The sequence below is a fragment of the Pristiophorus japonicus genome, chromosome 3 (assembly GCF_044704955.1).
Source record: "Pristiophorus japonicus isolate sPriJap1 chromosome 3, sPriJap1.hap1, whole genome shotgun sequence".
In the NCBI taxonomy this organism is placed as follows: Eukaryota; Metazoa; Chordata; class Chondrichthyes; family Pristiophoridae; genus Pristiophorus; species Pristiophorus japonicus.
Window position 1 is genome coordinate 150728246 of NC_091979.1, and position 27385 is coordinate 150755630.

A 27385-nucleotide genomic window follows, 5' to 3' on the forward strand; every position below is an offset into this window, starting at 1 on the left:
TTAGGGAGGGGGAGAGTTACCTGAACACTTTGATCCAGGAGGCAGTCACACCCCTTAGGTTAGGAAGTGGTACAGATCTAGTTAGTGGTCAAGCACAGGAGGGTGTGAGTCAGGCAGATAAGGAGCAGTGCTGGAGGAGCATCAGCCTTTACCTCTATCCAACAGGTACTAGGTTCTTGCTGCCTGTGTGGATGGGTGCAAAGTCTGCAGGGTGAATGAGAAAACTGACCATGGTAGCATGGTACCAGAGCCCATTTAAGTCAGGGGGAGGGGGGCAGGAGGGAGTGAAAAGGAATGTTGTTGTAGTAGTAAGAGACAGTATAGTCAAGGGGATAGATACTGTTCTCTACAGCTGCGACTGGGAGTTCCGAAGGCTGTGTTGCATATCTCTGCGCGCTCGAGAAAAACTTAGAGTGGTCCACGTAGGAATGAGGTTCTGCTGGGAGAGTTTGAGGAGCTCGGGTCCAAATTAAAACATAGAAACTCACAGGTAATAATTTCTGGCTTGTTATCTGAGCCACACAAACATTAGCATAGGGACAAACAGATTAGAAGGTTAAATGTATGACTGAAAGAGTGGTGAGGGAGGCAGGGGTTTTGATCCATGGGGCACCGGCAGCAGTACTAGGGAAAGAGGGTTCTGTTCCGTTGAGATGGGCTCCACTTAAAGCAGGCTGGGACCAGGGTCCTTACAAATCAAAAAACTAGGGCAGTAGGTAGGGCTTTATACTAATGAGGGGGCTGGGGGAAGGTGGGAGGATTCAGAAAAGGGTAATTTCAAGAGAATTTTAAGAGAAATGTCAAGGCTGTAGAGCAGGGTAGCAATTTGAGGAAAAAAAACAGAGTGCATCAGGAAAAAACAGAGGGCGAGAAATTCATATACTTACCATCACCTGTTAGCGTCAGCGATTCATGACAAAATGGTGGCCACCGCTCTTGCACCAGCTGGAGGCAGTCCCTGTGGCAGTGCCATACTTGTGGGCCCCTTTACTGGCAGCGGCAATAAAAAAAGGCGGCATGCAATCCCGACTTAAAGTCGCCGAAGCAAACTTCAACCCAATCACTCAATTCAGCGCTAGGTCCTAAGCATGCCAAGTTAACCTAGCGTGCAAGCAGGCTTACAGACGCTTACAGGGGTGATATCTGCAGCTGTTAAAGTGACATACATATCAATCAGGTAAGTTTGAATGGAAGGTGTTTGGCCATGGTTTTTTTTTATTTTATTGAAGTGGTGGCTTGCTGCAATATATGTGAAAAGTTTTTAAATGTTTGGGGAGCACTGCTGAACACTTGCAAGGGCTCGGATGGTAAGTGAATGCCTTTAAGAAGACAGAACACACTGCAAATACTGAAATATATAGCTCCCTCTAGTGGACTACTGCTGCACCTAGTGGACTCCTGTGGTAATGCAACTACTCATGTAAATACATTAAGAGTCATGTGACCAGGTCACCTGACAAGTTCCTGTAGAGCAATCTTGTGTGTAATGTGTGTTTGTGATGTCAAAAAGAATTTGTCACATTGGCGAACAGGGATAGGATAATTGGATTCCCTAGCTGAAATTTTTGTTGAAGGATGATCCAGTCCACTGACAAAGCAGCTTTGAGAGGTTCTTTGTTTTACAGAATAGCTAAAAATCCAAGGAAAATTGCAAGCACACTTGGCTGAACTGTGAGTCCAGATGGCCGTGTCTATGGGAATAAAATGGCGCTTGGGTGAGTTCTGTCGCGACCAAGAGACTTTCGGTGTGTATGCGGAGTGGCTAGACATGTTTTTCACCGTGAATAGTATCGTCGAAATCCTGGATGATGAAAAACGTAACCGGGTGGTTTTTAGAAAGAAAACGGGAAATTTTCTTGACAGAAGCAGACCCCGAGGTGGAAACCCTGAAAAATTTGCGAGATCCTGTCAAGCCAAAGGACATGCCACTGACGGAGGTTCTGAACAACACTACAATCCTGAGCCCCTGGAAATTGCTGAAAGTTATCATTTTGGAAAACGAGATCAATTACATGATGAGGGTATCAGTCAATACATTGTAGCTTTAAAAAAGCTATCTATTCACTGTCATTTCGGAATTTTTTAGGACCAAGCATTGCGTTGCTTGTGGGATGAAAAATGAAGCAATCAGAAGAAGGTTGTTCACAATCCCTAACTTGACTTTTGATTTCGCTTGTCAGGCTGCTATGTCGATGGATATGGCTGACCAAAACTCCCGAGAATTTCGTGCCATTTCCTGCCGTCAGCCAACTGAGGTGAATCGCCTGCAGGTTAAAAGTAAAAGGCAGTTGGGCCCCAAAGCCTCAGCAACTGGCCAAGGTAACAGTAAATTGAAGGGATGCTATCGGTGCCTGGGACAACACATTGCCTTCACATATGGACAACTTTGAGCAGAGTGTTTTTTCTGCAAGAAAACTGGGCATCTTGCAAAGGCATGCTGACTGAAGAGTAAACCAATGATGTTGTAAGTAGAAATCACCAGAGACTACATAGCATTGAAGAGAAGCAACAGGACAAGGAGGTTCTGGAGATTCATGTCATCAGGAGCACAGGGTACCTAACAACGATTCGCGAAGTATCGTCATCCAAGTAGACATTGCAGGAACCAATTCACCCATGGAAATCGACACTGGTGTATCCATGACCATAATAGCGGAATCACCATATCTCGACAAGTTGAGTGATTTTCCACTGGAAAAGTCGAAGATAGAGCTGCAACTGATGGCGAACAGGGATAGGATAATTGGATTTCCTAGCTGAAATTTTTGTTGAAGGATGATCCAGTCCACTGACAAAGCAGCTTTGAGAGGTTCTTTGTTTTACAGAACAGCTAAAAATCCAAGGAAAATTGCTACTCAGGAGAGCAAATCCTTTTGGTAGGATATTTAGTGAAATACAAACATCAGTTTCATAGCTTGCCTCTCTTAGTAGTGGCAGGAGACAAGAATGCCTTGATAGGTAGAAATTGGTTGGGATCACTGAAGCTGGATTGGAATGAGATTTTTCATGTTGCAACAAAATTTGCATCGAAGGATGATGTCATCAAGCAATATCCAAAGGTGTTCTGCGAAACAAGCAGTCTGATCCAAGGCTTCAAGGTGAGTGTCAGGGTACAGACGGACGCAAAATCAGATTACTGCAAGCCATATCCCATACCATACACACTCAAGGAGAAAGTTGAGCAAGAACTCAAAAGACTAGAAACTGAGAACATTATCTCTAAGGTAGATCTAAGTAATTGGGTTACACTCATTGTTGTTGTACCTAAGTCCGATAGTAAGGTAAGGTTGTGTGGTGATTATTAAGTAACCGTAAACCAGGTTCTAGAGGGTAATCTACCCAATACGTTGCCAAAGTAGAAGATTTGTTCACAATGCTGACAGGTGGTCAGATCTTCTCAAAGTTAGATCTCACAACTTGAACCAGATAAGGAATCCAAGTAATGCTTGACCATAAATACTCATCTAGGCCTATATCAGTTTCATAGGCTACCATTTGGAATGTCTTCTACCCCCACCATATTCCAAGGGGTGATGAACCAGATTTTGCAAGGCCTTGAATGGGTAGTATGTTATTTAGATAACGTACTCATTTCAGCACCAAACAGGCAAATCCATAGTAATGTATTGAATGAAGTGCTCAAACGGTTAGAGAAGCACAGAGTACGAGTGACTGCTCCCAAGTGTGAGTTATTTCAAAACTCAGTTGAGTACTTAGGGTACAGAGTAGACAAAGATGGTTTACATACAACAAAGCTGGATACAATCAGAAATGCACCCACTCCCAAGAATGTCACTGAACTTTGATCACTTTTGGATCTTTTGAACTATTATGGGAAGTTCCTACCAAATTCAGCCACAGTGTTACATGTGAGCTGTTGAAAAAACAGGTCCATTGGAAGTGGTCAGAAGAATGCGACACAGCATTCAGAGAGTGTAAAAGCCAGCTGGTAGAGAGTACCATGTTAATTCACTATGACGTATCGAAGGAGATCAAGCTAGCATGTGACGCTTCTTCATATGGCGTTGGGGCAGTGATCTCTCATTTACTACATAGTGGGGAGGATGGACCAATTGCTTTTGCTTCACACGCTCTCAGTGCCAGTTAGCGTAATTATGCGCAGATCGAAAGAGTAGCTTTGGCGTTGATTTTTAGGGTCAAGAAGTTCCACAAATACTTGTATGGTTGCAAGTTTATCATCATTGCTAACCATAAGCCCCTGACAGCAATCCTCCATCCAAAGTCCCCAGTTCCAACCTTAGCTGCAGCCCGAATGGAGAGATGGGCTTTGATTTTGTCAACATATATGTTTGACATTGAATACAGATGATCAACTGATCACAGTAATGCTGATGCTACGTCCAGGTTGCCATTCCCATCAGAAGTTATACCCAATACATTGACGAACTGCCAGTTACAGCTGAAGAGATTGGTAGAGCAACCAAACGTGACCCAGTTATATCAAAGGTGTATGATTATGTAGCAAATGGCTGGCCAAACCAGATACCAGAGGAAGATATTCTTCCATACTTCATTCATAGGAATGAATTATCCATGGATAAAGATTGTATCATGTGGGTTGCAAGAGTATTATTCCAAATAAGTTTAGGTCAAAATTGTTAGGAAATCTTCATGATCAGCACCTGGGGATGTGCTTGCATGCAGTCACTTATGGTGGCTAGGTCTAGATAAAGATATAGGGTATATCATTAGTCACTGTACAACATGTCAATTGGTAAGCAAGAAACCACCATCAGTATCATTGCAGCCATGGAAATGGCCTCCCAGGTGTGGCAAAGGATACATGTAGATTTTGCTGAGCTAGAAGGACAACAATTGTTCATTGTGATTGATAGCCATTTGAAGTGGGTAGAGGTGTTTCTGATGTGGAAAATTGCAACAAGTAAAACACTACATAATTTGCAGAGATTGTTTTCTTCATATGGCCTTCCAAAAGAAATTGTGTCTGATAATGGGCCACAATTTTGTTCAGAAGAATTTGCACAGTTCCTGAGCAGAAATGGTGTGAAACATACCAAAGTTCCACTGTATCACCCTGCTTCAAATGGTTTGATCTAATAGCCACTACCTAGACATGGTTGCAGAATGACCAAGGTTAGGAACTACATAGTCCAGAATACTTGACTTTTAGAAGAGATAGGCAAAGTGAAAAAATTGGGCATTAAATATTCCCCCCTCTCAAAAAATGAGGTTTGGCGTTAATGAGGCAGATGCCTCAGCAGCGCTGCACGTCTCAGCAGCTATGCAATCCTGCCGTGTCTAAAGGGTCACCCCTCCCTTCAAGTGAAGGGCCCAAACTGCAGACTCTGCAATGAAAAAAGGACCTACCTTGACCACCTAGGGAGCAGGGGTGCCACACGATCTGCCCGGCACTCAAGGCTGAGCGATCACGGCCAGGACCCTGCGAAGGAAACGGAGCAGCACCGCGAAAAACTAAGGTAAGATTTTTTTTAAACTTACCTCGCCTTTAATTATCGCCCCGGTAGCAGCCGGCTGCCCAATGTTTTCACCCGGCGCTGCTGCAGGGGGTGAAACTCAATTTCGGGGCCGGGGCACTAACGGGGCAATGCATGTGGTGATGACATCACAATCTCCGGGCGCAGTAGATCTGGGTGCAAAGCCGTAGCACCATCGCTAAACTACCACCCAATATGGCGGGAGTCAGTGCCAGCGCCGCAACCAGTCGATAACACATTTGCGCCCCATTAGCGCCCCCTAACGGGAGGTGCAAGTGCATTGAATTTCACCCCTTTTTTATCTGTCTTCATGGAAGAAGACACAAAAAATATTCTGGAAATAGTGAAGAACCAAGAGTCTAGTGAGGATGAATAATTTAAAGAAATTAGTATTAGTAAAGAAATAGCACTGGAGAAATTAATGGAACTAAAAAGTATCAGATCCTTTGGATCTGATGGCCTACATCCTAGGGTTTTAAAATAAGTGGCTAGAGATAGTGGATGCATTGGTATTGATATTCAAAAATTCCCTGGATTCTCGAACGGTACCCACGGGTTGGAAGGTAGAAAATCTAACCCCGCTATTCAAGAAAGGAGGGAGAGAGAAAACAGAGAAATATAGTCAGTTAGCCTGTCATGTAGTAGGAAAATGTTAGAATCTAATAATAAGGATGTGGTAAAAGGGTACCTAAAGAATCATATTATGATTGGGCAGAGTCAGCATGTATTTATGAATGGGTAATCTTGTTTAACAAATCTTTGAGAGTTTTTTGAGGTCGTAACTAGCAGAGTAGATAAGGGCGAACCAGTGGATGTAGTGTATTTGAATTTTTTAAACCATTCAATAATGTGCCACACAGAGGTTATTACACAAAATTAGGGCTCATGGAATTGAGGGTATTGGGGTTGAATTTGTGACACTATGGGTGCGTACGAGGTGCGCACGCACCCATAGGGGCTCCACAAGTTCCAGGTTTCGTTAGGCATGCACTGCACATGCGCCGAAACCCGGAACTTGTGAATCTGAAGTAAATAGGCATTCGCTGGCAGAAAGTTGGGCTATGTGCCAAACTTCTGCCCAGTGAATGTTCATGTAATTCTTATGCCTGATAAAAAGGAGGCATGAGGCCTGCTTTTATCAGCATAAGACTTTTAAAGGACTTTGAAAAATACAATTTTTTCAATAATTGAAACATTTTAAAATCTGTGAAATAAGTTAAGCTTATTTTTAGATCTTTTAAAATATGTAAATATATTTTTCATAAAATTACATTTTTGTTTTAAATAATTAATTAAATTCCATTTTGATTAATTTTAAATAGGTGATTTAAAAAATATATATTTTAAGTGTTCGATAATTTTTTGGGGGTATTCCCATTCATACTTATGGTGATTCCGTACACACGGAACTCACCACAAGTATGAATGCAAACACCCCTACTTTGATTGGTTAAGCTGGCCCAGTGATCCCAGGGGCGCTTGCGAAACACCTCCAACTGAGATCCGTGGGCCTACGCATAGAGGCTCAGGACAGCAAGTCGACGAAGCTCCCAGACCACCAGGTCAGTTCGTAGATTTTTTTCAGGTCTGACGCATCCGCCCACAGGAAGCCCCCAACCGCAATTTCTGCACCAATATACTAGCATGGATTGAAGATTGGTTAACGGACAGAAAACAGAAAGTAGGAATAAATGGGTCATTTTCGGGTTGGCAGTTTGTAGCTAGTGCGGTACCATAAGAATCAGTGCTTGGGCCTCAGCTATTTACAATCTATATCAATGACTTAGATGAGGGGACCGAGTGTAATGTATAAAATTTGCTGATGATACAAAGTTCGGTGTGAAATTAAGTAGTGAGGAGAATGCAAAAGCCTGCAAAGGGATACAGACAGGTTAAGTGAATGGGCAAGAATGTGACAGATGGAAAATAATGTGCGGTTATCCACTTTGGTAGGAAAAATAGAAAAGCACAGTATTTTTTTTTAAATGGTGAGAGATTGGGAAATGTTGGTATTTAGAGGGACCTGGATCCTTGTACATGAATCACTGAAAGTTAACATGCAGGTACAATGAGCAATTAGGAAAGCAAATGGTATATTAGCCTTTATTACAAAAGGATTGGAGTATAAGAGTAAAGATGTCGCACTGGAATTATATAGGAGCTTGCTGAGACAACTCCTGGTGTACCGTGTACCGTCTTGGTCTCTTTACCTAAGGAAGGATATACATAGAAACATTGAACATAGAAAATAGATGCAGGAGTAGGCCATTTGGCCCTTCAAGCCTGCACCACCATTCAATAAGATCATGGCTGATCATTCACCTCAGTACCCCTTTCCTGTCTTCTCTCCATACCCCTTGATCCCATTAACCATAAGGGCCACGTCTAACTCCCTCTTGAATATAGCCAATGAACTGGCATCAACAACTCTCTGCGGTAGGGAATTCCACAGGTTAACAACTCTCTGAGTGAAGAAGTTTCTCCTCATCTCAGTACTAAATGGCATACCCCTTATGCTTAGACTATGTCCCCTGGTTCTGGACTTCCCCAACATCAGGAACATTCTTCTTGTATCTAACCTGTCCAGTCCCGTCAGAATTTTATATGTTTCTATGAGATCCCCTCTCATCCTTCTAAACTCCAGTGAATACAGGCCCAGTCAATCCAGTCTCTCCTCATGTGTCAGTCCTGCCATCCCGGGAATCAGTCTGGTGAACCTTCACTGCACTCCCTCAATAGCAAGAACGTCTTTCCTCAGATTAGGAGACCAAAACTGAACACAATATTCCAGGTGAGGCCTCACCATGGCCCTATACAACTGCAGCAAGACCTCCCTGCTCCTATACCCAAATCCCCTAGCTATGAAGGCCAACATACCATTTGCCTTCTTCACCGCCTGCTGTACCTGCATGCTAACTTTCAATGACTGATGTACCATGACACCCAGGTCTCGTTGCACCTACCCTTTTCCTAATCTGCCGCCATTCAGATAATATTCTGCCTTCGTGTTTTTGCCCTCAAAGTGGATAACCTCACATTTATCCACATTATACTGCATCTGCCATGCATTTGCCCACTCACCTAACCTGTCCAAGTCACCCTGCAGCCTCTTAGCGTCCTCCTCACAGCTCACACCGCCACCCAGCTGAGTGTCATCTGCAAACTTGGAGATATTACATTCAATTCCTTCATCTAAATCATTAATGTATATTGTAAATAATTGGGGTCCCAGCACTGAGCCCTGCGGCACCCCACTAGTCACTGCCTGCCATTCTGAAAAGGACCTGTTTATCCCGACTCTCTGCTATCTGTCTGCCAACCAGTTCTCTATCCACGTCAGTACAGTACCCCACAATACCATGTGCTTTAATTTTGCACACTAATCTCTTGTGTGGGACCTTGTCAAAAGCCTTTTGAAAGTCCAAATACACCACATCCACTGGTTCTCCCTTGTCCACTCTACCAGTAACATCCTCAAAAAATTCTAGAAGATTTGTCAAGCATGATTTCCCTTTCATAAATCCATGCTGACTTGGACCGATCCTGTCACTGCTTTCTAAGTGCACTGTTATTTCATCTTTAATAATTGATTCCAACATTTTCCCCACTGCTGATGTCAGGCTAACTGGTCTATAATTACCCGTTTTCTCTCTCCCTCCTTTCTTAAAAAGTGGTGTTACATTAGCTACCCTGCAGTCCATAGGAACTGATCCAGAGTCGATAGACTGTTGAAAAATTATCACCAATGCATGCACTATTTCGAGGGCCACTTCCTTAAGTACTCTGGGATACAGACTATCAGGCCCCGGGGATTTATCGGCCTTCAATCCCATCAATTTCCTTAACACAGTTTCCCGCCTAATAAGGATTTCCTTCAGTTTCTCCTTCTCACTCGACCCTCGGTCGCCTAGTATTTCCAGGTGGTTATTTGTGTCTTCCTTCATGAAGACAGAACCAAAGTATTTGTTCAACTGGTCCGCCATAGAGGATGTGCAACAGAGGTTCACTAGACTGATTCCTGGGATGGCAGATTGTCGTATAAAGAAAAATTGAGTAGACTAGACCTATATTCCCGAGAATTTGGAAGAATGAAAGGTGATCTCATTGAAAGATATAAAATTCTTAGGGCACTTGACAGGGTAGATGCTGGGAGGATGTTTCCCCTGGCTGGGAAGTCTAGAACTCAGGACTCAGCTCCACTTCCTTGCCCGCTCCCCGTAACCCTATGCTCCCTTATCACTCAAAAATCTGTCTATCTCCACCTTAAATATATTCAATAACCCAGCCTCCATAGCTCTCTGGGGCAGAGAATTCCATAGATTTACAATCCTCAGAGAAAAAATTTCTCCTCAACTCAGTTTTAAATGGGCGGCCCCTTATTTTGAGCCTATGTCCCCGAGTTTTAGTTTCCCCTATGAATGGAAATATCCTCTCTGCATCCACCTTGTCGAGCCCCCTCATTATTTTATGTTTCAATAAGATTACCTCTCATTCTTCTGAACTCCGATGAGTATAGGCCCAATCTATCCAACCTATCTTCGTAAGTCAACCCCCTCATCTCTGGAATCAACCTAGTGAACCTTCTCTGAACTGCCTCCAATGCAAGTATATGCTTCCTTAAATACGGAGACCAAAACTGTACGCAGTACTCCAGGTATGGCCTCACCAATACCCTGTACTTTTGTAGCAGGACTTCTATCCCCCTTGCAATATAGGCCAACATTTTTCCATGTCGTTATGCCATCCTTTTGGTTCTTACTTACAATCAGGAGGCATATTAATTTCGATAATTCAGTGCCCAACTGTTAGGGAATGCTCGAGTCTTGGGTATTTCTTATTGAGACTGATGACAGAAAAAGATGCCATATGGCATGGAAAGTTATGGAACCCATCAAACCATCATTGAAGGACAATTCTGTGGAAGCAGTTCTCCAGTCTGCCCATATGCCACTTCAGTGGAAAACATGCATGATACACATTTTAAACAAGCAGTTTTTGAAACGAATGTTGATAATCTAGTTGGGAAAAATAATTAAGCACATTCCATTAAGTGCATCCAGTACTAAGTAAAAACTATTTGTGTTCATGCTTTGATGTTTTTGGATATATGTTGATATATATTTTTTTAAGAACCTATTCCATTGTTAAAAAATAAACACATGGAACTGATTTGTGGTGAGTCTGTGAGAATGGCCTTCAAGCAAGCTGTTGTTTGGGATTCTGTCCCTCAACCAAAGATCAATGAATACCACCAACATATAGGAAATGCCAAGTGTTTGATAGATTCCTTCCATGCTATTATAGATGCTTGCTTTATTATTAAAACATGAGGCCAGGGATGTGTAGGGAAGAGGGAAGTTACTATGGATTCTACTTTAATTTATATCTTAGGAATGACTGGATTCAGGTACTGTGTTTTCTACTTCCCTGATTTTGCTTGTCAGTTCACTAATTAATACAGTTTATCCTTCTAAAGTATTTCTGAATTTTTACTCATTATTAATAATTTAGCGATATATCACACCACTGTATCCTATTTTGTTATTCATGCATCATTTACAAAAAGCTTACCTGTAGCATCTGTCTGTAAGTGGAGTGATAACAAGTCGGGGGGTGTTTCCAAGATATTCATAGCCATAGGGTAAACCTGCATTGATCATTTTTGTCTGAAGTTCATTGTCCTGTAAAATGAAGAGCACAAGGAGCTACAATAGGCTATCACATTTGCCGAGGAACTAACAGCAAAATCTTGTTGGCATATCTCAATTACCATCCACTTTTATTATTCAGTTTAATTGTCACAGGCACTGTTCCTCAATTTTCTCCAATAACAAAATATCTGCAGATTATTATATCTTTTCATAATGAACCTTTAGGTACTGAGCCTAGAAATTCCAACAGTATTGTTACACCACCAGAAGTGCACCAGGGCAGGACCTGCCAGAAATCACAGGCTCGCCTCATTAGAACAATGAAGTAGGCAGGCTGTGTAATGCTCAGCAGGAGGCCCCAAGTTCATGCAAGGCTAGCTCCAATTAAAGCAAGCCTGCACTACTTAAAAGCAATCTGGACCTCTTAAAGGAGAGGTGTCTTCTGTCTGCAACAGGTAGTTGAAGTGTCTGGGAAGACAGTGGCGAAGGAAATTCTAATGCTGGTACAACAGGGGAAAGTGTGTGCACCTAGGTTCTCCGATGCAGCACTAGAGGCCTTGGTCCAGGAAGTTAACTCCGGAAGAGGTCCTCTTTCCACAGGGGGCCAGCAGACCCTCCAGGCAACAGACCATGCAGCAGTGGGAGCAGATAGCCACTGTGGTAGATGCCAGCAGCATAGCCAAGTGGACCTGGACTCAGTGCAGGAAGCAGTTCAATGACCTCACACAAGTGGTCAAAGTCAGTGACGTCATCTTCAAATACCATATCCCTCCATCTGCAGTACTAGCCTCACACACTGTTCAATGCACCACACCCCCATCACTCACCTACCAACAATCTCTATCAAACAGGACTCATACCTCACATTCAGAGCCTTACCGCACCCTTACACATTTGCCACTGTTGCAAGCTTCACACATACAACTCACAGCTTTGAACACACTGTCAGCTTTTCAACTGTAAGGGGGTAAAGTATTGTATGAGGATAAAGTATTGTCACCAAAGTGGAAGTAGACAGACAGATGGTCACTAAAGTGGATACTGAAGGTAGTGAATTGATCTGACACATAAAATGGTTCAGATTAAAAGGGCTTATCAGTATTAGGAGGTTGTGAGGAGTCAGGAGTTCCTCCACCTCAAGGTATGGATGGTAATATATCGCCTATTGACAAATTGTATGTAAAATTAGCTTATAAATGATTGCATGTAAAACTCGCTTATAAAACTCGCTTACAAAGGATAGAAAATGGCCGTATAACATAAAATGAAAACTTATATATTCAGTACATTTAAGGGAACAACACCTACTAATAAAGCTCCAAGGTCAGTAGGGAGTAAGCTGTCTGGAAACGTAGATAGGATGATGCTATTGTAGCAGCTGCATTCATGGGAAAGGGATAGTTTTGGCTGGAGCTCATGGGAAAGGGATAATTTTGGCCAATAAGAAACCAGGTGCACAACAAGCCATGGGAAGCAAGGTTAAACAACACGTCAGGAGAACCAAGGCAAGGTTAACACTGCAGAACAACACATTCCAGAAGGCTGACATATTATGGGAGATGGAAAGGTTGGGAAACCACTCAGCAGTCAGTCTGATAAGGGTCAACGAATCAATAAAGCTCCACTGATAAGATGTAGGCCAATCGGTGGTCATTGAAGTTTTGTAGGAGGGTTGCACACCTCGAAAAACTGTATAAAGATGTGTGCAGAACCTTTGTTCTTTGAAGGTTCATTCCTGAACTCTTCCCTTGCATATGTTTGAATAAAGATCAGTTGAACCAAGGTTTCGTCTGAGTGATTCCGTGGTCGTTATACGTGCGGGTGTCGATTCCTTATTTCAGGGAATCCACCTTGAAGAAGAGAAGTCTTCTTTTTATCCTAACACAACCATGACAGGCACATCACCCAAACACATTGCACCACACTCACTGGCACACTTCCCTTTCTCTTGCAGGAAAAGGTGGCACATAACCAGCGCCAGCAGATGTTAACTGCATAGAAAGCTGCAAACTCTTCCACAAATTTACAAATTTACACAGAGCCAGTAGAAATCAAAACGCAAGTTACCTGAAAGTTGGTGATGATCCTTTTAAATAGCGCAGGTGAGGGGGGGGGGTCCTTCCTGCTGTTGAACACATGTCCAGGTGTGCGAGATTAACACAGGGCATTAGTTCCAGCGCTTACAATGAAAATGGCAGTGCTGGCATCAAATCAGCGTTGAACGCTGAGTGACGTCACCATCTCCCTACTTACCATACTTCCAATGCACACTCCAGGCAGCCGCCCTACTGCCCTCACCAAGGTGGCACCCAGTACGGCCTGCACCAGAACTGTGCGTGCGGTGCTTGGACGCCATTTTGGATCCAATTCGGCACCTATAGTGCCCAAACAATGGGAGCTACACAACCAAATTTTTAGCCCTATATATCCTTTTAATGGTATGATATGTTAATTGCCGCCAGTCAATTTCTCCGTCACTGAAAATTAACTATTACAAGTGTGGAGTCTCATTCCTTCAGGTTTTAATTGTTATTGGATTTTTAAAACGTAAAATATAAAATATATTTTCTTTACTTTCCTTTGTCTCTTTTTTCTCTCTCTTAATCCAATCCTTTCCTTCTCTTTATTTCACCTTTTGTACTTGATTTAGCATTGAATTCACCCATTCTAATTTACACATCTTTCTCAGTCCAATTCTTCAATCTAATTGGTTAAGGAGATACACAGCTGCTTGTCCTGTTCATTCAGGTCCCAGGTGGCCCATTTCCCTTGCTGCGCCATTGCCAGTTTGCACTTTCAGCAACTTGCCACGTAAAAATGTAAAAACCGAAATGTGCAAAGACAAGTCTAACTAATGCCACCAATAGATTCACTCCTACAGCAAATTTTATGGCCCAAAATATGTCTTATGATTATTCTATTCGACTGCTAAAAGTAGCATCTAACACTCTGCAATTGGCAGAATTTGTTTTAATGTTCTTCCTTGGAGATACTGTTTTGTGTTTACATATTTATTTGCTGTTCAAAAAAATATTGCTTAAGGAATTGCAAGTAAACCTCATTTACATACATTTATATTCATTTCAAGTGTGAGTCATTGCAAACCATTCCTACATACCTTTTAGGAGCCAACTCAAATTGGAGCCATGAAACTTCACAGGAGTGCCCTGCCATTCCTTCGGTGGGAGACCAAAAAAGCCCCAGGGAAACAGTGTAAATTATTGTTTCTGGCAATTTATGCCACTTCCCAGAGTTGCAGTAGGACCCTGGGAGAACCCCAGAAGAATTGCAGAGTCTGGAGAAACAGTTTGGAGCATGTCACCTTCCCACCCCTGTGGCTGGGGAATAGAGGGGCATTTTAACTGCCAAAAACAGGCAGGTTTGGGTCAGGGAGGTTAAAAATCTTAAACTCAAACCAACCCACTTCCAGTTTTAAAGGAGGTGGGGCAGGGGTGGGCAACCAACCCACTCCCAGGAGGTACCTTCATCATTTAAATATTATAATGAGGCTGCATGCCTGACATTTTATCTTCCACTTTAACCCTGTTCAGCCAGGTTTCACAGGTCTTAGGAAACCCAGTAGCTAAAGGGAGGCAAAGACATTTGTATGGAAGAGCTGTATGTAAGTACCTTTCCAGCACTTCTGGACCTGATGGCTTACATCCTAGGGTCTTAAAAGAAGTGGCTGCAGAGATAGTGGATGCATTGGTTGTAATCTACCAAAATTCCCTGGATTCTGGGACAGTCCCAGCAGATTGGAAAACTGCAAATGTAACGCCCCTATTTAAAAAAGGAGGCGGACAAAAAACATGAAACTGTTGACCAGTTAGCCTAACATCTGTTGTTGGGAAAATGCTGGAGTCCATTATTAAGGAAGCAGTAGCGGGACATTTTGAAAAGCATGATTAAATCAAGCAGAGTCAGCATGGTTTTATGAAAGGGAAATCATGTTTGACAAATTTGCTGGAATTCTTTGTGGATGTAACGAGCAGAATGGATAAGGGGGAACCAGTGGACGTGGTGTATTTGGATTTCCAGAAGACATTCAATAAGGTGCCACATAAAAGATTACTGCACAAGATAAAAGTTCACGGGGTTGGGGGTAATATATTAGCATGGATAGAGGATTAGCTAACTAACAGAAAACAGAGAGTCGGGATAAATGGGTTATTTTCCGGTTGGCAAACAGTGACTAGTGGGGTGCCACAGGGATCGGTGCTGGGTCCTCAACTATTTACAATGTATATTAATGACTTGGATGAAGGGACCGAGTGTAATGTAGCCAGGTTTTCTGATGATACAAAGATGGGTGGGAAAGCAAATTGTGAGGCGGTCACAAAAAATCTGCAAAGGGATATAGACAGGCAAAATGAGTGGGCAAAAATTTGGCAGATGGAGTATAATTTGGGAAAATGTGAGGTTATCCACTTTGGCAGAAAAAATAGAAAAGCAAATTACAATTTAAATGGAGAAAAATTGCAAAGTGCTGCAGTACAGAGAGACCTGGGGGTCCTTGTGCATGAAACACAAAAAGTTAGTATGCAGGTACAGCAAGGAATGAGGAAGGCAAATGGAATGTTGGCCTATATTGCAAGGGGGATAGAGTATAAAAGCAGAGAAGTCTTGCTACAACTGTACATGGTATTGGTGAGGCAACACCAGGAGTACTGCGTACAGTTTTTGTTGTGTATGGAGAAAGAGACTGAACACTGTGAGCTCAAAGTAAAGTGTGACCTTAGTCTTTTATTGCAGGTCTCCAGAGTGCCTCTCCAACCTGTGAAGCCTCCTTAAATACCTGTGCTCCCAAGAGATTATGGGATCCTTTGGGACTCCAGGGGATGAGCCCTCTGGTGGCTGTACAGAGTAAATACAAGTATACATGTATAACAGTTTTGGTCTCCCTATTTAAGGAAGGATCTATTTGCATTGGGGGCTGTTCAGAGAAGGTTGATTCCGGAGATGAGGGGGTTGGCTTATGAGGATAAGTTGAGTAGATAGGGCCTATACACATTGGAGTTCAGAAGAATGAGAGTTGATCTTATTGAAATGTATAAGATAGTGAGGGAGCTCGACAAGGTGGATGCAGAGAGGATATTTCCACTCATAGGAGAAACTAAAACTAGGGGACATAGTCTCAGAATAAGGGGCTGCCCATTTAAAACTGAGATGAGGAGGAATTTCTTCTTTCAGTGGGTTGTAAATCTATGGAATTCACTGCCCCAGAGAACTGTGGAGGCTGGGTCATTGAATATATTTAAGGCGGAGATAGACAGATTTTTGAGCGATAAAGAAGTAAAAGGTTATGGGGAGCGGGCAGGGAAGTGGAGCTGAGTCCATGATCAGTTCAACCATGATCTTATTAAATGGTGGAGCAGATTCGAGGGGCCAGGTGGCCTACTCCTGCTCCTATTTCTTATGTTCTTATGTTCTTATGGGCCAGGAGGAGCAGGAGTACTTGGCCCACCAAGATAAAACTGCTTCCCCAGCTCAGCAACGTGGATCCCCCCCACCCCCCAGGATAGCGACGTCCCCCCTCCCAGTATCGCGGACATCGCCTCCCAGGATCGCAGAACCCCCCCCAGGATCAGACCTCCCTCAAGAACAGATATCCCCTCTCATGATTCACCTCCCACACTATCATTATCCCAGCAGCAGGCTTCCTATATACTCCTGGCCTGGGGCCTCCTCCGGTGCATTCCCTGCCCAAAAGGGAGTCAAAACTGCACATCATGAAAGCAATTCCTCACCGTGCCCCTCACTCAGAAATTCTGCCTTAGTCAAGATCAGGGCCATAATGTCTAACATGAACATTTTGATCCTGCTTATTCAAAATGTGATATCTGCATCATGGTGTTGTGGCAAACTACATGATGCACATAGCAGATATTGATGCTTTTCCACTTACTATGGGGTTATCATTCTAGCAGCTATTGATCTTCTGTCTCTTGTAGCTTCAAATCTTGCTTTTTGTGAATACATGTTTTTAATTCTTTTATCATTTGCCAAACATGACTGCATCGTGAAAGCAGAATGTTGGATTCCAAAGCATAACGCACCTGCAGGAGCAAAGCCCTTTGCTAAAATCTTCCATACCAATATTTTAATTGTATACCGAAGCAATTTTTCACAAACAAAAGTGGACTAACTAGTGCTGGCTTTATTTGTCCTTTGAGCTGGCAAGGTTCTTTGTCCCATATCCATCATAAATTTAAACTCTTAAGCAATAGAATCGCTAATATTATGAAATAATCTAATTAAAAATGCTCTTACAGACAGGTTAACTGACTCAGGACATTACAAGTATTCACTCACCTCCCAGTAGTACCTCAGCTGACTCAACCATTCAAAGTCATTTTCATCATTGATTTTTTTCTTTACCAGAACTGTCAAGACATCTCTGGCATGCACATCTAGTACAACCAAAGCCCCAAGAGTAATACGATTCTGCTTCGATAGTTTTCCACGTACTAAGGTAACAATATCATCAATCTGCTTGTTATTCTGATCCAGATATTGCTCGAGGGCCTAAGAAGTAAATGGGATAGGCCATTTAACTGTATGCACTCAATTTACCATTTGTAGAGCAAACAATTTTTCTGTCATTGACTATGAACAGCCAAAAAAATGAGTCCATCGTATCTTGTTTTGCTCTACCACTCTGTCTTTTAAAAAAAATCTTCAACTTGCTAATTAAACTATTTAAGTTAACTCTGTCAATTTAAATCACCTGCTTACAGTACATCACAAGCATGTTAAAATGATAATACCAGAAAGTATCATGATATACTTCATCATAATTGCAATCTTTCTGTTTGTAATAGGATTAAATTAATTGAACAGAGTAGACCAAAGACAATGCTTTGCAAACTTACTCCACTTTAGTTTAGACAGTTTAAAACAGATGAAATTTTAAAATCAAAATTTTGAAATAACAATGTTCCAACTATTTATTTCAATGACAGTATATGTATCGGTTTGAAAACATATGTATTTACACAAAATCATTTCACTTTTGAAAGTAATTTTTTTTCTACTCTTTTTCCTAACTTCACTTACCTGTTGACCCAGTTTAATAGAATGGTGAACCTCTTGTGTCCAAAACATCTGCGAGACACATAACACTGTCTGACCAGGCCAGTTTGTCACCCAATCTATACGTGGAGTCTTTGGATAAGCTTCACTTGCTTCGCCAATAACCTTTGCATTAATTACAAAACAAAATCTGTAAAAGCAGCATTAATGCAGTTAATATTCATTTAAATGCATTTGTCATGATTTTAATGCAGTTTTCGGTTTTTCCACTGATCTAGATACAGAGAAAGGGGCAAAATCAATACAGCAGTTAATTTAATGCATTAATCATAAACATAATAACCATAGCATGTGTATTAGCTGTAGAGCATTCCAATTTAACCATCTTGTATCACACCAGCTGGATGAACTGCTTCAGAAAGAGAAAGGGGATAAGCCTGGAAAATATAGAACAGTTAGTCTTACTGCAGTTGTGGTAAACTTGTAGGGGTAGAAATTGGACCTCATTGCCTCCATTTTGCAGGCATAAAATGAATGCATTGAGGGCCAAATTCAAGACCAAAATCCTGTGCATTAAAGATGCATCAAAAATGTCTGACAATATTGTGTCAGGTCTTTGTTCAGGCAACTCTGGCGGGGCGTAGTGCCTGCTTTAGGCCCGCTTTTCCAAATTGGATTCCAATAAGTGGAAGGCCAGGCCTTACCTTAGGGCCGTTGATTTAAAATGGTAAGCTGCCTGTGGAGACAAGACAGGTGCCAGCAGCTCAACAAATAATGTAAATGAGGCCCAATTTTGGACCAGCCTTGGGCCTTCCATTTGGGGCGTGCGTTGTCTGCGCACTACTAGTTATGCTCTACTCGGAACTCCTTCATGGCAAGCGAGCCAAAGGTAGGCAGAGGAAATGTTACAAGGACACTCTCAAAGCCTCCCTGATAAAGTGCAGCATCCCCACCGAAACCTGGGAGTCCCTGGCCAAAGACTGCCCTATGTGGAGGAAGTGCATCCGGAAGGGCGCTAAGCACCTCGAGTCTCATTGCCGAGAGCATGCAGAAATCAAGCGCAGGCAGCGGAAAGAGCGTGCGGCAAACCAGTCCCACCCACCCTTTCCCTCAACAACTATCTGTCCCACCTGTGAAAGGGACTGTGATTCTCATATTGGACTGTTCAGCCACCTAAGGACTCATTTTTAGAGTGGAAGCAAGTCTTCTTTGATTCCGAGGGACTGCCTATGCTGATGACTAGTTATGCTCCCGGAAATGGGCCATGACTAACTTCTAGGCCGTAGAATTCATAATAAGGAATGAAATGGGTAAACACTTAGAAAGGAATGGGGTAATTAGGAATAGTCAGCATGGAATTGCAGAGGGCAGGCGGCTGCTTGATTAAACAAATCACAAAGCATATAGAAAAGCGAATACAGTCAATGCAATGATTTTCAGAAAATATTTAATAAAATGCCACACAAGATCCTTCTGAAGATTGAGGCACAAGGTATGAAAGGAAATGTAACTGCATGGATAGATGAATGACTGGGAAATTGAAAGACATTACATTTATATGAACTTTTCACAACCACCAGATGTCCCAATACTTCACAACTAATGAATTAATTTTCTTTTTGAACTGTAGTTATTTTTTGTAGGTAAACTCGGCTGTCAATTTGCACAAAGCAAATTACCACAAACAGCAAAAATTAGCAATTCATTTTTTTGGTGATGTTGATTGAAGGATGGATGTTGGCCAGGACATCAGGAAAACTCTTCTTTTCTTCTTCGAATACTGTCATTGGATCGTTTAACATCCGCCAGTACAAGTAGACAAGACCTCAACTTAACATCTCCTCCAAAAAACAGCACCAGTGACAAAGCAGCATCCTTCAGTACTGCAGTGAAATGTCAGCCTGGTTCATGTGCTCATCCTGGAGCGGGACATAGACCCACACACTTCTGACTTAGAGACAAAAATGAGCCAAACTGACACTTGACAGTAGGAGTTTAGATGTTTTAGCTGTTTTACCTGTTGACAAGACGTGGATCGTGGTTTGACCATACGTCTATGCTGGAAACTCTTGTTTTCCATTTATATAAATAATTTAGACAAAGACACAGGAGAAATAACAATGAAGTTTGCTGACACCAGCAAAATGAGGTCATGATAACTGTGAAATAATGCAATCAATTGAGGTGGACAATGTTACAAAGGTGGAAGTAGGCAGTGTTTGTGATGGAGAGGATCCAAAATAGGGTTCAACATGATATTGAGGTTGTTAGGAGTGTGGTTCACCCTGGCGTAGCGTCCAAAGAGGGAAAATGGAGTCAGCGGTGAGGATATGTAGCTTGTGTCGGTGACAAAAGATGATGGCTTCTGAGTACCCAATGGTGAGCTGAAGTAAGTTACAGCTCATCCAAGATTCGATGTCAAACAACACAGAGGCAAGAGAGAGTTGATAGAGAGGTAGAGCTGAGTGTCATCAGCATACACATGGAAGCTCACCTAATATCTGAAATTAAAATTTTGCCACAGGTGTGTTGGTTTTTCCTTTTGTGAACTATAATATATCCGCAGTCCAACCAATGGTGACCTTCCCATCATCATAATCTCCACAGTTGCCTTGGCCCCCACCATCAACATCCTGGGGGTCACCATTGACCAAAAGCTTAACTGAATCAGCCACATTAACACTCTGGCAACAAGACCAGGGCAGAGGCTGGGAATTCTGCAACAAGTGGTTCGTCTCCTGACTCTTCAAAGCCTCTTTACTATCTACAATGCTCAAGTCAGGAGTGTGGTAGATAACTCACCACTCATCTGAATGGGTGCAGCCACAACAACACTCAAGAATCTTGACACCATCCAGGACAAGCAGCCCACCTGATTGGCACCCCTGCCGCTGTGCTCAATATCCACTACTTCCAACAGTGGCATACTTTAACTGCACATTAGCAACCTGCCAAGCTTGCTTCACCAGAACCTCCCCAGTTTTGCAACTTTTACAACCAAGAACAACCAGAATAGCAATATCACAAAACATCATCACCTTCAAATTTCCCTCCAAGTCACACACCATTCCTACTTGAATATATATTTCTATTCCTTCATCATCACTGTGTCTAAATCCTGGAATTCCCCGATCTAACATTATTCTGGAAGCACCATCACCAAGCGGACTGGAGTAATTTGAGAACAACAGCCACCATCATAGAATCATAGAAAGCTATGGCACAGAAGGAGGTCATTCAGCCCATTGTGTCTGTGCCAGTTGAAAAAGAGCTATGCAGCCAAATCCACTCTTGAGCCAAAATATCTTGATCCAAAATATATCCAACTTTGCTGATGATACAAAGCTAGGTGGGAATGTAAGTTGTGAGGAGGATGCAAAAAGAATTTAAGGGGATATAGATAGGCTAAGTGAGTGGGCAAGAACATGGCAAATGGAATATAATGTGGATAAAATATGAAGTTATCCAGTTTGGTAGGAAAACTAGAAAAGCGGAGTATTTTTTAAATGGTGAGAGATTGGGAAATGTTGATGTTCAGAGGGACCTGGGTGGCCTTGTACACAAATTACTGAAAGTTAACATGCAGGTACAGCAAGCAATTAGGAAAGCAAATGGTATGTTGGCCTTTATTACAAGAGGATTTGAGTATAACAGTAAAGACGTCTTACTGCAATTATATAGGGCCTGGTGAGACTACACCTGGAGTATTGTGTACAGTTTTGGACTCCTTACCTAAGGAAGGATATACTTGCCATTGAAGGAGGGCAACAAAGGTTCACCAGATTGATTTCGGTGATGGGGGAATTGTCCTATGAGGAGAGATTGAGTAGACTAGACCTATATTCTCCAGAGTTTAGAAGAATAAGAGGTGATCTCATTAAAACATGCAAAATTCTTACAGGGCTTGACAGAGTAAATGTTTCCTCTGACTGGGGAGTCGAGAACCAGGGGTCACAGTCTCAGAATAAGGGGTCGGCCATTTAGGACTGAGATGAGGAGAAACTTCTTCACTCAGAGAGTGGTGAATCTTTGGAATTCTCTACCCCACAGGGCTATGGAGGATCAGTCTTTGAGTATATTCAAGGCAGGGATAGATAGCTTTTTGGATATTAAGGGAATCAAGGGATATGGAGATAGAGCAGCAAAGTGGAGTTAAGGTAAAAGATCAGCCATGATCTCATTGAATGGTGAAGCAGGCTCAAGGGGCTGAATGGCCTACTCCTGCTCCTAATTCTTATGTTCTTATGATCCGTAACCATATAGGCTCTGGCACTTCAAGTGCATATCCAAGTACTTTTTAATTGCAATGAACGTTTCAGCCTCTACCAACCTTTCAGCAGTGAGTTCCACACCCCAACCACCATCTGGGTGAAAAAATTCTCCTCAAATCCCCTTCTAATCTTTCTAGCAATTACTTTAAATTGATGCCCCCTGATTATTGACCCCACTGCTAAGGGAAATTATTCCTTTCCATCTACTCTATCTATGCCGCTCATAATTTTATACATCTCAATTAAGTCTCCCCTTAGCCTCCTCTTTTCCAAAGGAAACAATTCCAGTCTATTCAATCTTCCTCATAGCTAAAATTCTCCAGTCTTGCAACATCCTGGTAAATCTCCACTGTACCCTCTCTAGTGCAATCACATCCTTCCTATAATGTGGTGACCAGCAGTTTACAGCTTTCTTCCTCACTATCAACTGCACGGCCAATTTTTGTAACATCTGCAAACTTCTTAACCCTGCGCCCTACATTGATGTCTAAATTATTGATATATACTACAAAAAGCAAGGGACCTAGTACTGAGCCCTGCGGAACCCCACTGGAAACAGCCTTTCAGTCACAAAAGCACCTGTCAACCATTACCTTATGTTTCCTGCCACTGAGCCAAATTTGGATCCAACTTGCCACTCCCTTGGATCCCATGGCTTTTACTTTTCTGACAGTCTGCCATGCAGGAATTTGTCAAATGCCTTGCTAAAATCCATGTAGACTATATCAAACATGCTACCCTCATTGACCCTCCCTGTTACCTCCTCAAAAAAAATCAGTAAAGTTAGTCAGACATGACCTTCCCTTAACAAATCCAAGCTAAATGTCCTTGATTAATCCGAGCCTTTCTACATGATGAATTATACTGTCCTTCAGAATTTTTTCCAATAATTTGCCCACCACCAAGGTTAGACTGACTGACCTGTAATTACTCTGTCTATCCCTTTCTCCCTTTTTAAACAATGATTCAACGTTAGTAGTTCTCCAGCACCACACCATAGCCACAGAGGATTGGAAAATGATGGTCAGAGCCTACGCTATTTACGCCCTTGCTTCTCTTAACAACCTGGGATACATTTCATCCGGGTCTGGCGATGAATCTACTTTCAAAGATGCTAAACCGCTTAATATGACCTCTCTCACTATGTTTATCTTATCTAATATTTCACACTCCTCCTCCTTAACTACAATGTCTGCATCATCCCTCTCCTTTGGGAAGACAGACGCAAAGTATCATTAAGAACCATACCCACATCTTCTGCCTCAACACACAATTTATCTTTTTGGTCTCTAATTAGCCCTACTCTTTCTTTCGTTATCCTCTTGCTCTTTATGCATTTATAAAATATCTTTGCGTTTTCCTTGATTTTATTTGCCAATATTTTATCATGCCCTTTCTTTATTTTGTCATTTCCTTTTTAAATTCACCGTTGTACTTTCTATACTCCTCTAGGCTTTCTGCAGTATTTAGCTCAGGGTAATTACAGATGTACAATAAATGCAGTATTGTCAGCATCATTCACATCCCGTGAACAAATTTACAAAAATATTTCTTGCGCATTCATATACCATGGAGCTGGATTTTCCGGTCCTTTGCATCCGGGTTTCGCCCCGGAACGGTGTGAAAGGCGGCATTCAGCTTTCGGGATCTACCAGTCCATTTTTGGGGCGGCGCTTAGCAGCACTGCTGGAAAGAGCTGGGCCGGGTATGCAACACCCCTTGTTGCAACACCGTTCGTGTTTTGACTCGAACCCAACTCGTATGCCTGGAATCGCACCTCGCAATGACCGCCTGGGAAACCAGAGCGGTCCAGCCATGCCAGCGGCGGTGAGGAAGGTAGAGTGCTGTCAAGGTAAGTGCTGGTGTTTGTTCTTTTAATTTTTTTTTTTTAAAAGAGAATTATGTTGTGGTGGCGTGGGCAATGTTTTGGGAATGTTTTTGTGGTTTTTTTTTTAAAGGTGTCCTCCCCCACTCCCATCCCCGCCCCGCCCCCCCCCCCCCACCCCCACCCCCAAGGCCTCTCTCAGAGCACACACAGTCCAGCACTTTAGTTCGAGAGTTTCCCAATTTTGCACCTCGAAAGTTGTACAACTCCTCCCTTCGTGCTGCACACCCTGGCGCAGGGCCCAGATGGCGAAAATTCCTTAATAGCGCGCAACCTATTCCCGGCCGGTAACTTTCCCGCCCATCCTCAATTTTCACTCATAAAACAGAAAAGCCCAAAATCCAGCCCGATGTCCTTGAACTACCATCAGGAGTTAATCTATACAGGTACAACCTTTGAAATCTAGAAACCTCGGGACCAATACCATTCCAGAATGGAAATCCAACTTTCCGAATCCGGAAACCCCCTGGGCCGAGTTTCGTGTTTTTCTGGATGTCGGAGACGAAATCCGACGTCCCAAAATTTGGCCCACAGCGCACCTGTAGTTAGGAAGAAAAAAACCGCCCGGGAAAAACCTGTGTTGCAGTCCTTGGAACAGTGCTAGGCATGAAGACCTGCAAAAAAAATAAGTTACAGTTTTTATTTTTTAATTCTTTTGCAGCGATTTGATAGTTAAGTATCTTGTGAATGTTTTGTGATTTTTTATTATTTGTTTTTTGCAAATTTTTTTTGGTATGTGTGTCTGTGCGTGCGGTTGGGGAGATTATTTACAGAATACTGATTAGAATACCGGTGTCCGGTTTTCGGAACATTCCGGTTTTTGGAACTTCGGATTTCGGAGGTTGTACCTGTACCATTCTATATGATGTGTAGAATTAATTGAAAGATAATATGAATATAGAATGACTTATTTGCTACATTACAACAGTGACTACACTTCAAAAGTACTTAATTGGCTATAAAGCGCTTTGAGACGTCCAGTGGTTGTGAAAGGCACTATATAAATGCAAGTCTTTTTTATTTCATTGCGACACAATATGATAAAATAATGGAATAGTACAGCACAGAAGGAGGCCATTTGTTACATTGAGTTTGTGCAACCTCAGTGTTAGTCCCACTCCACAGCTCTTTCCCCATATTCCTGCAATTTTTTGTCCTTCAAGCATTTATCAGATTCCCTTTGAGGGCTACTATTGAATCTGTATCCACCACCCTTAGCAGGCAGTGTATTCCAAATCCTAACCACTCATGTGAAAAGTTTTTTGCTCTGCTTCTGTTGCCAATCATTTTAAATCTGTGCCCTCTGGTTATCAACCCTTCAGCCATTGGAAACCATTTCCCTTTATTTACTCTATTTAAACCCTTCATGATTTTAAATACCTCTACTAAATCTCCTTTTAGCCTTCTCTGCTCTCAGGAGAACAACCCCAGCTTCTTTAGTCCATCCATGTAACTGTAATCCCTCATCCCTGGAACTATTCAAATAAATCTCTTATGTACCCTCTCCAAAGCCTTAACGTCCTTCCTAAAGTGTGCTGCCCAGAATTGGACACAATGGCCTTGAATTTGCAGTTGGAGGCTTCCCCCGGGGAAATGTCTCTGATCCGCAAATAAAATGCCCGTGTACCTGGTGGTTCGGGAGGTACAGAGATTCGTGGTACTGAGCCTCTCCAGGTACCCGCGGGTAGAGGCCCACGTATCTCAGGGGTGCACGCACTATACAAGCACCCCTGGGATCACGTGGGCCAGCCCAACCAATAAAAGAAGGGCATTCCCCATTCATGCTTATGGGGATTCCACATGTATGGAATCCCCATAAACATGAATGGGAATACCCCAAAAATACATCTACACTTCAAATAAATAAAAAATGACATATTTAAAATTAATTAAAATGGCATTTAACAAATATTTAATTTTTTGAAAAATAAATTTACATGGTTTAGGAGGCTAAAAATAAACTTACCTTATTGCACAGGGTTTTTAATTTTTAAATGATTAAAAAAAGCAAAAAAATAAAATTTTATCAAACTCTTACGCTGGTAAAAGCAGGCCTTGTGCCTGCTTTTGATAGGAAGACTGAGGCTTTGTGCCTGCTTTTACCAGACAAGAATTTCATGGGCATTCGTTGGGCAAATAGCCCAACTCTCCGCCTGCGAATGCCCTTTTCCCGGGGATGCATTGGATCTGTCAAGAAAATTCTTGCCAGATCACAAGTTCCAGGTTTTCCTGCATGCACTTCATTCGCGAGAACCCAGAACTTGCGCAGCTCTTACATCTCGTGCATCTCGTTCGCACCTATGAGGGCTGCAAATTATGGCCCAATACTCCAGCTTGGGCTGAACTAATGTTTTCTATGGGTTTAGTATAACTTTCTGGCTTTTGTTCTCTCTGCCTTTATTTATAAAGTCCAGGATCCCATATGCTTTATTAACTGTTTTGTTAACCTGTCCTGATTTGTGCACAAACACCCCTAGATCTCTCAGTTCTTGCACCCTCTTCTAAATTGTACCATTTAGATTGTAGAGTCTCTCTTCATTCTTCCTATCAAAATATATCACCTCACACTTTTCTGCGTTGAACTGTCTATTTGCTCTTCTTATTTCTTTTTACAATTCTCCTCTCTACATTTTATATTCAGCCTGATTCTCCTTTGTATTATCAAGCTGACATCTGTCATACGCCCCTTTTTTCTGCTTCATCCTACTCTCTAATTCCTTCGTCATCCAGGGAGCTCTGGCTTTAATTGCCCGCCCTTTCCCCCTTGTGAAAATGTACTGAGACTGTACTCACACCATCTCCCCTTTAAAGGCCACCCATTGCTCCACTCCATTTCTGCCTGAAATTCTTTACTCCAATTTACCCGGGCCAGATCCCTGTCGCTGAAATTAGCCCTCCTCCAATGAAATATTTTTATTTTAGATTGCCCCTTGTCCTTCTCCATAACTAATCTAAACCATATAATACGGTGTTATATGCTTGCTGATAGTGATCTCGGAATATCAGCACACATAGCTGTTGTAGAGCCACCTAGTGGACTACTGATGTAATAACAATAAAGCCATGTGT

General features: G+C 42.3%; 1 protein-coding gene across 4 annotated transcripts in view; it reads right to left on the minus strand.

Moving 5' to 3' along the window:
- Positions 1 to 27385, minus strand: part of dnah7 (dynein, axonemal, heavy chain 7) — a 1084136-nt gene that overhangs the window by 699798 nt on the left and 356953 nt on the right. For all 4 annotated transcript variants that reach the window (XM_070875892.1, XM_070875893.1, XM_070875895.1 and 1 more), the window contains 3 exons: positions 18185 to 18325; positions 17441 to 17653; positions 11049 to 11158 (listed from right to left, as the gene is read on the minus strand). In XM_070875892.1, the coding sequence (XP_070731993.1) occupies positions 11049 to 11158; positions 17441 to 17653; positions 18185 to 18325 (464 nt within the window). The remainder of the gene's footprint in view (positions 1 to 11048; positions 11159 to 17440; positions 17654 to 18184; positions 18326 to 27385) is intronic.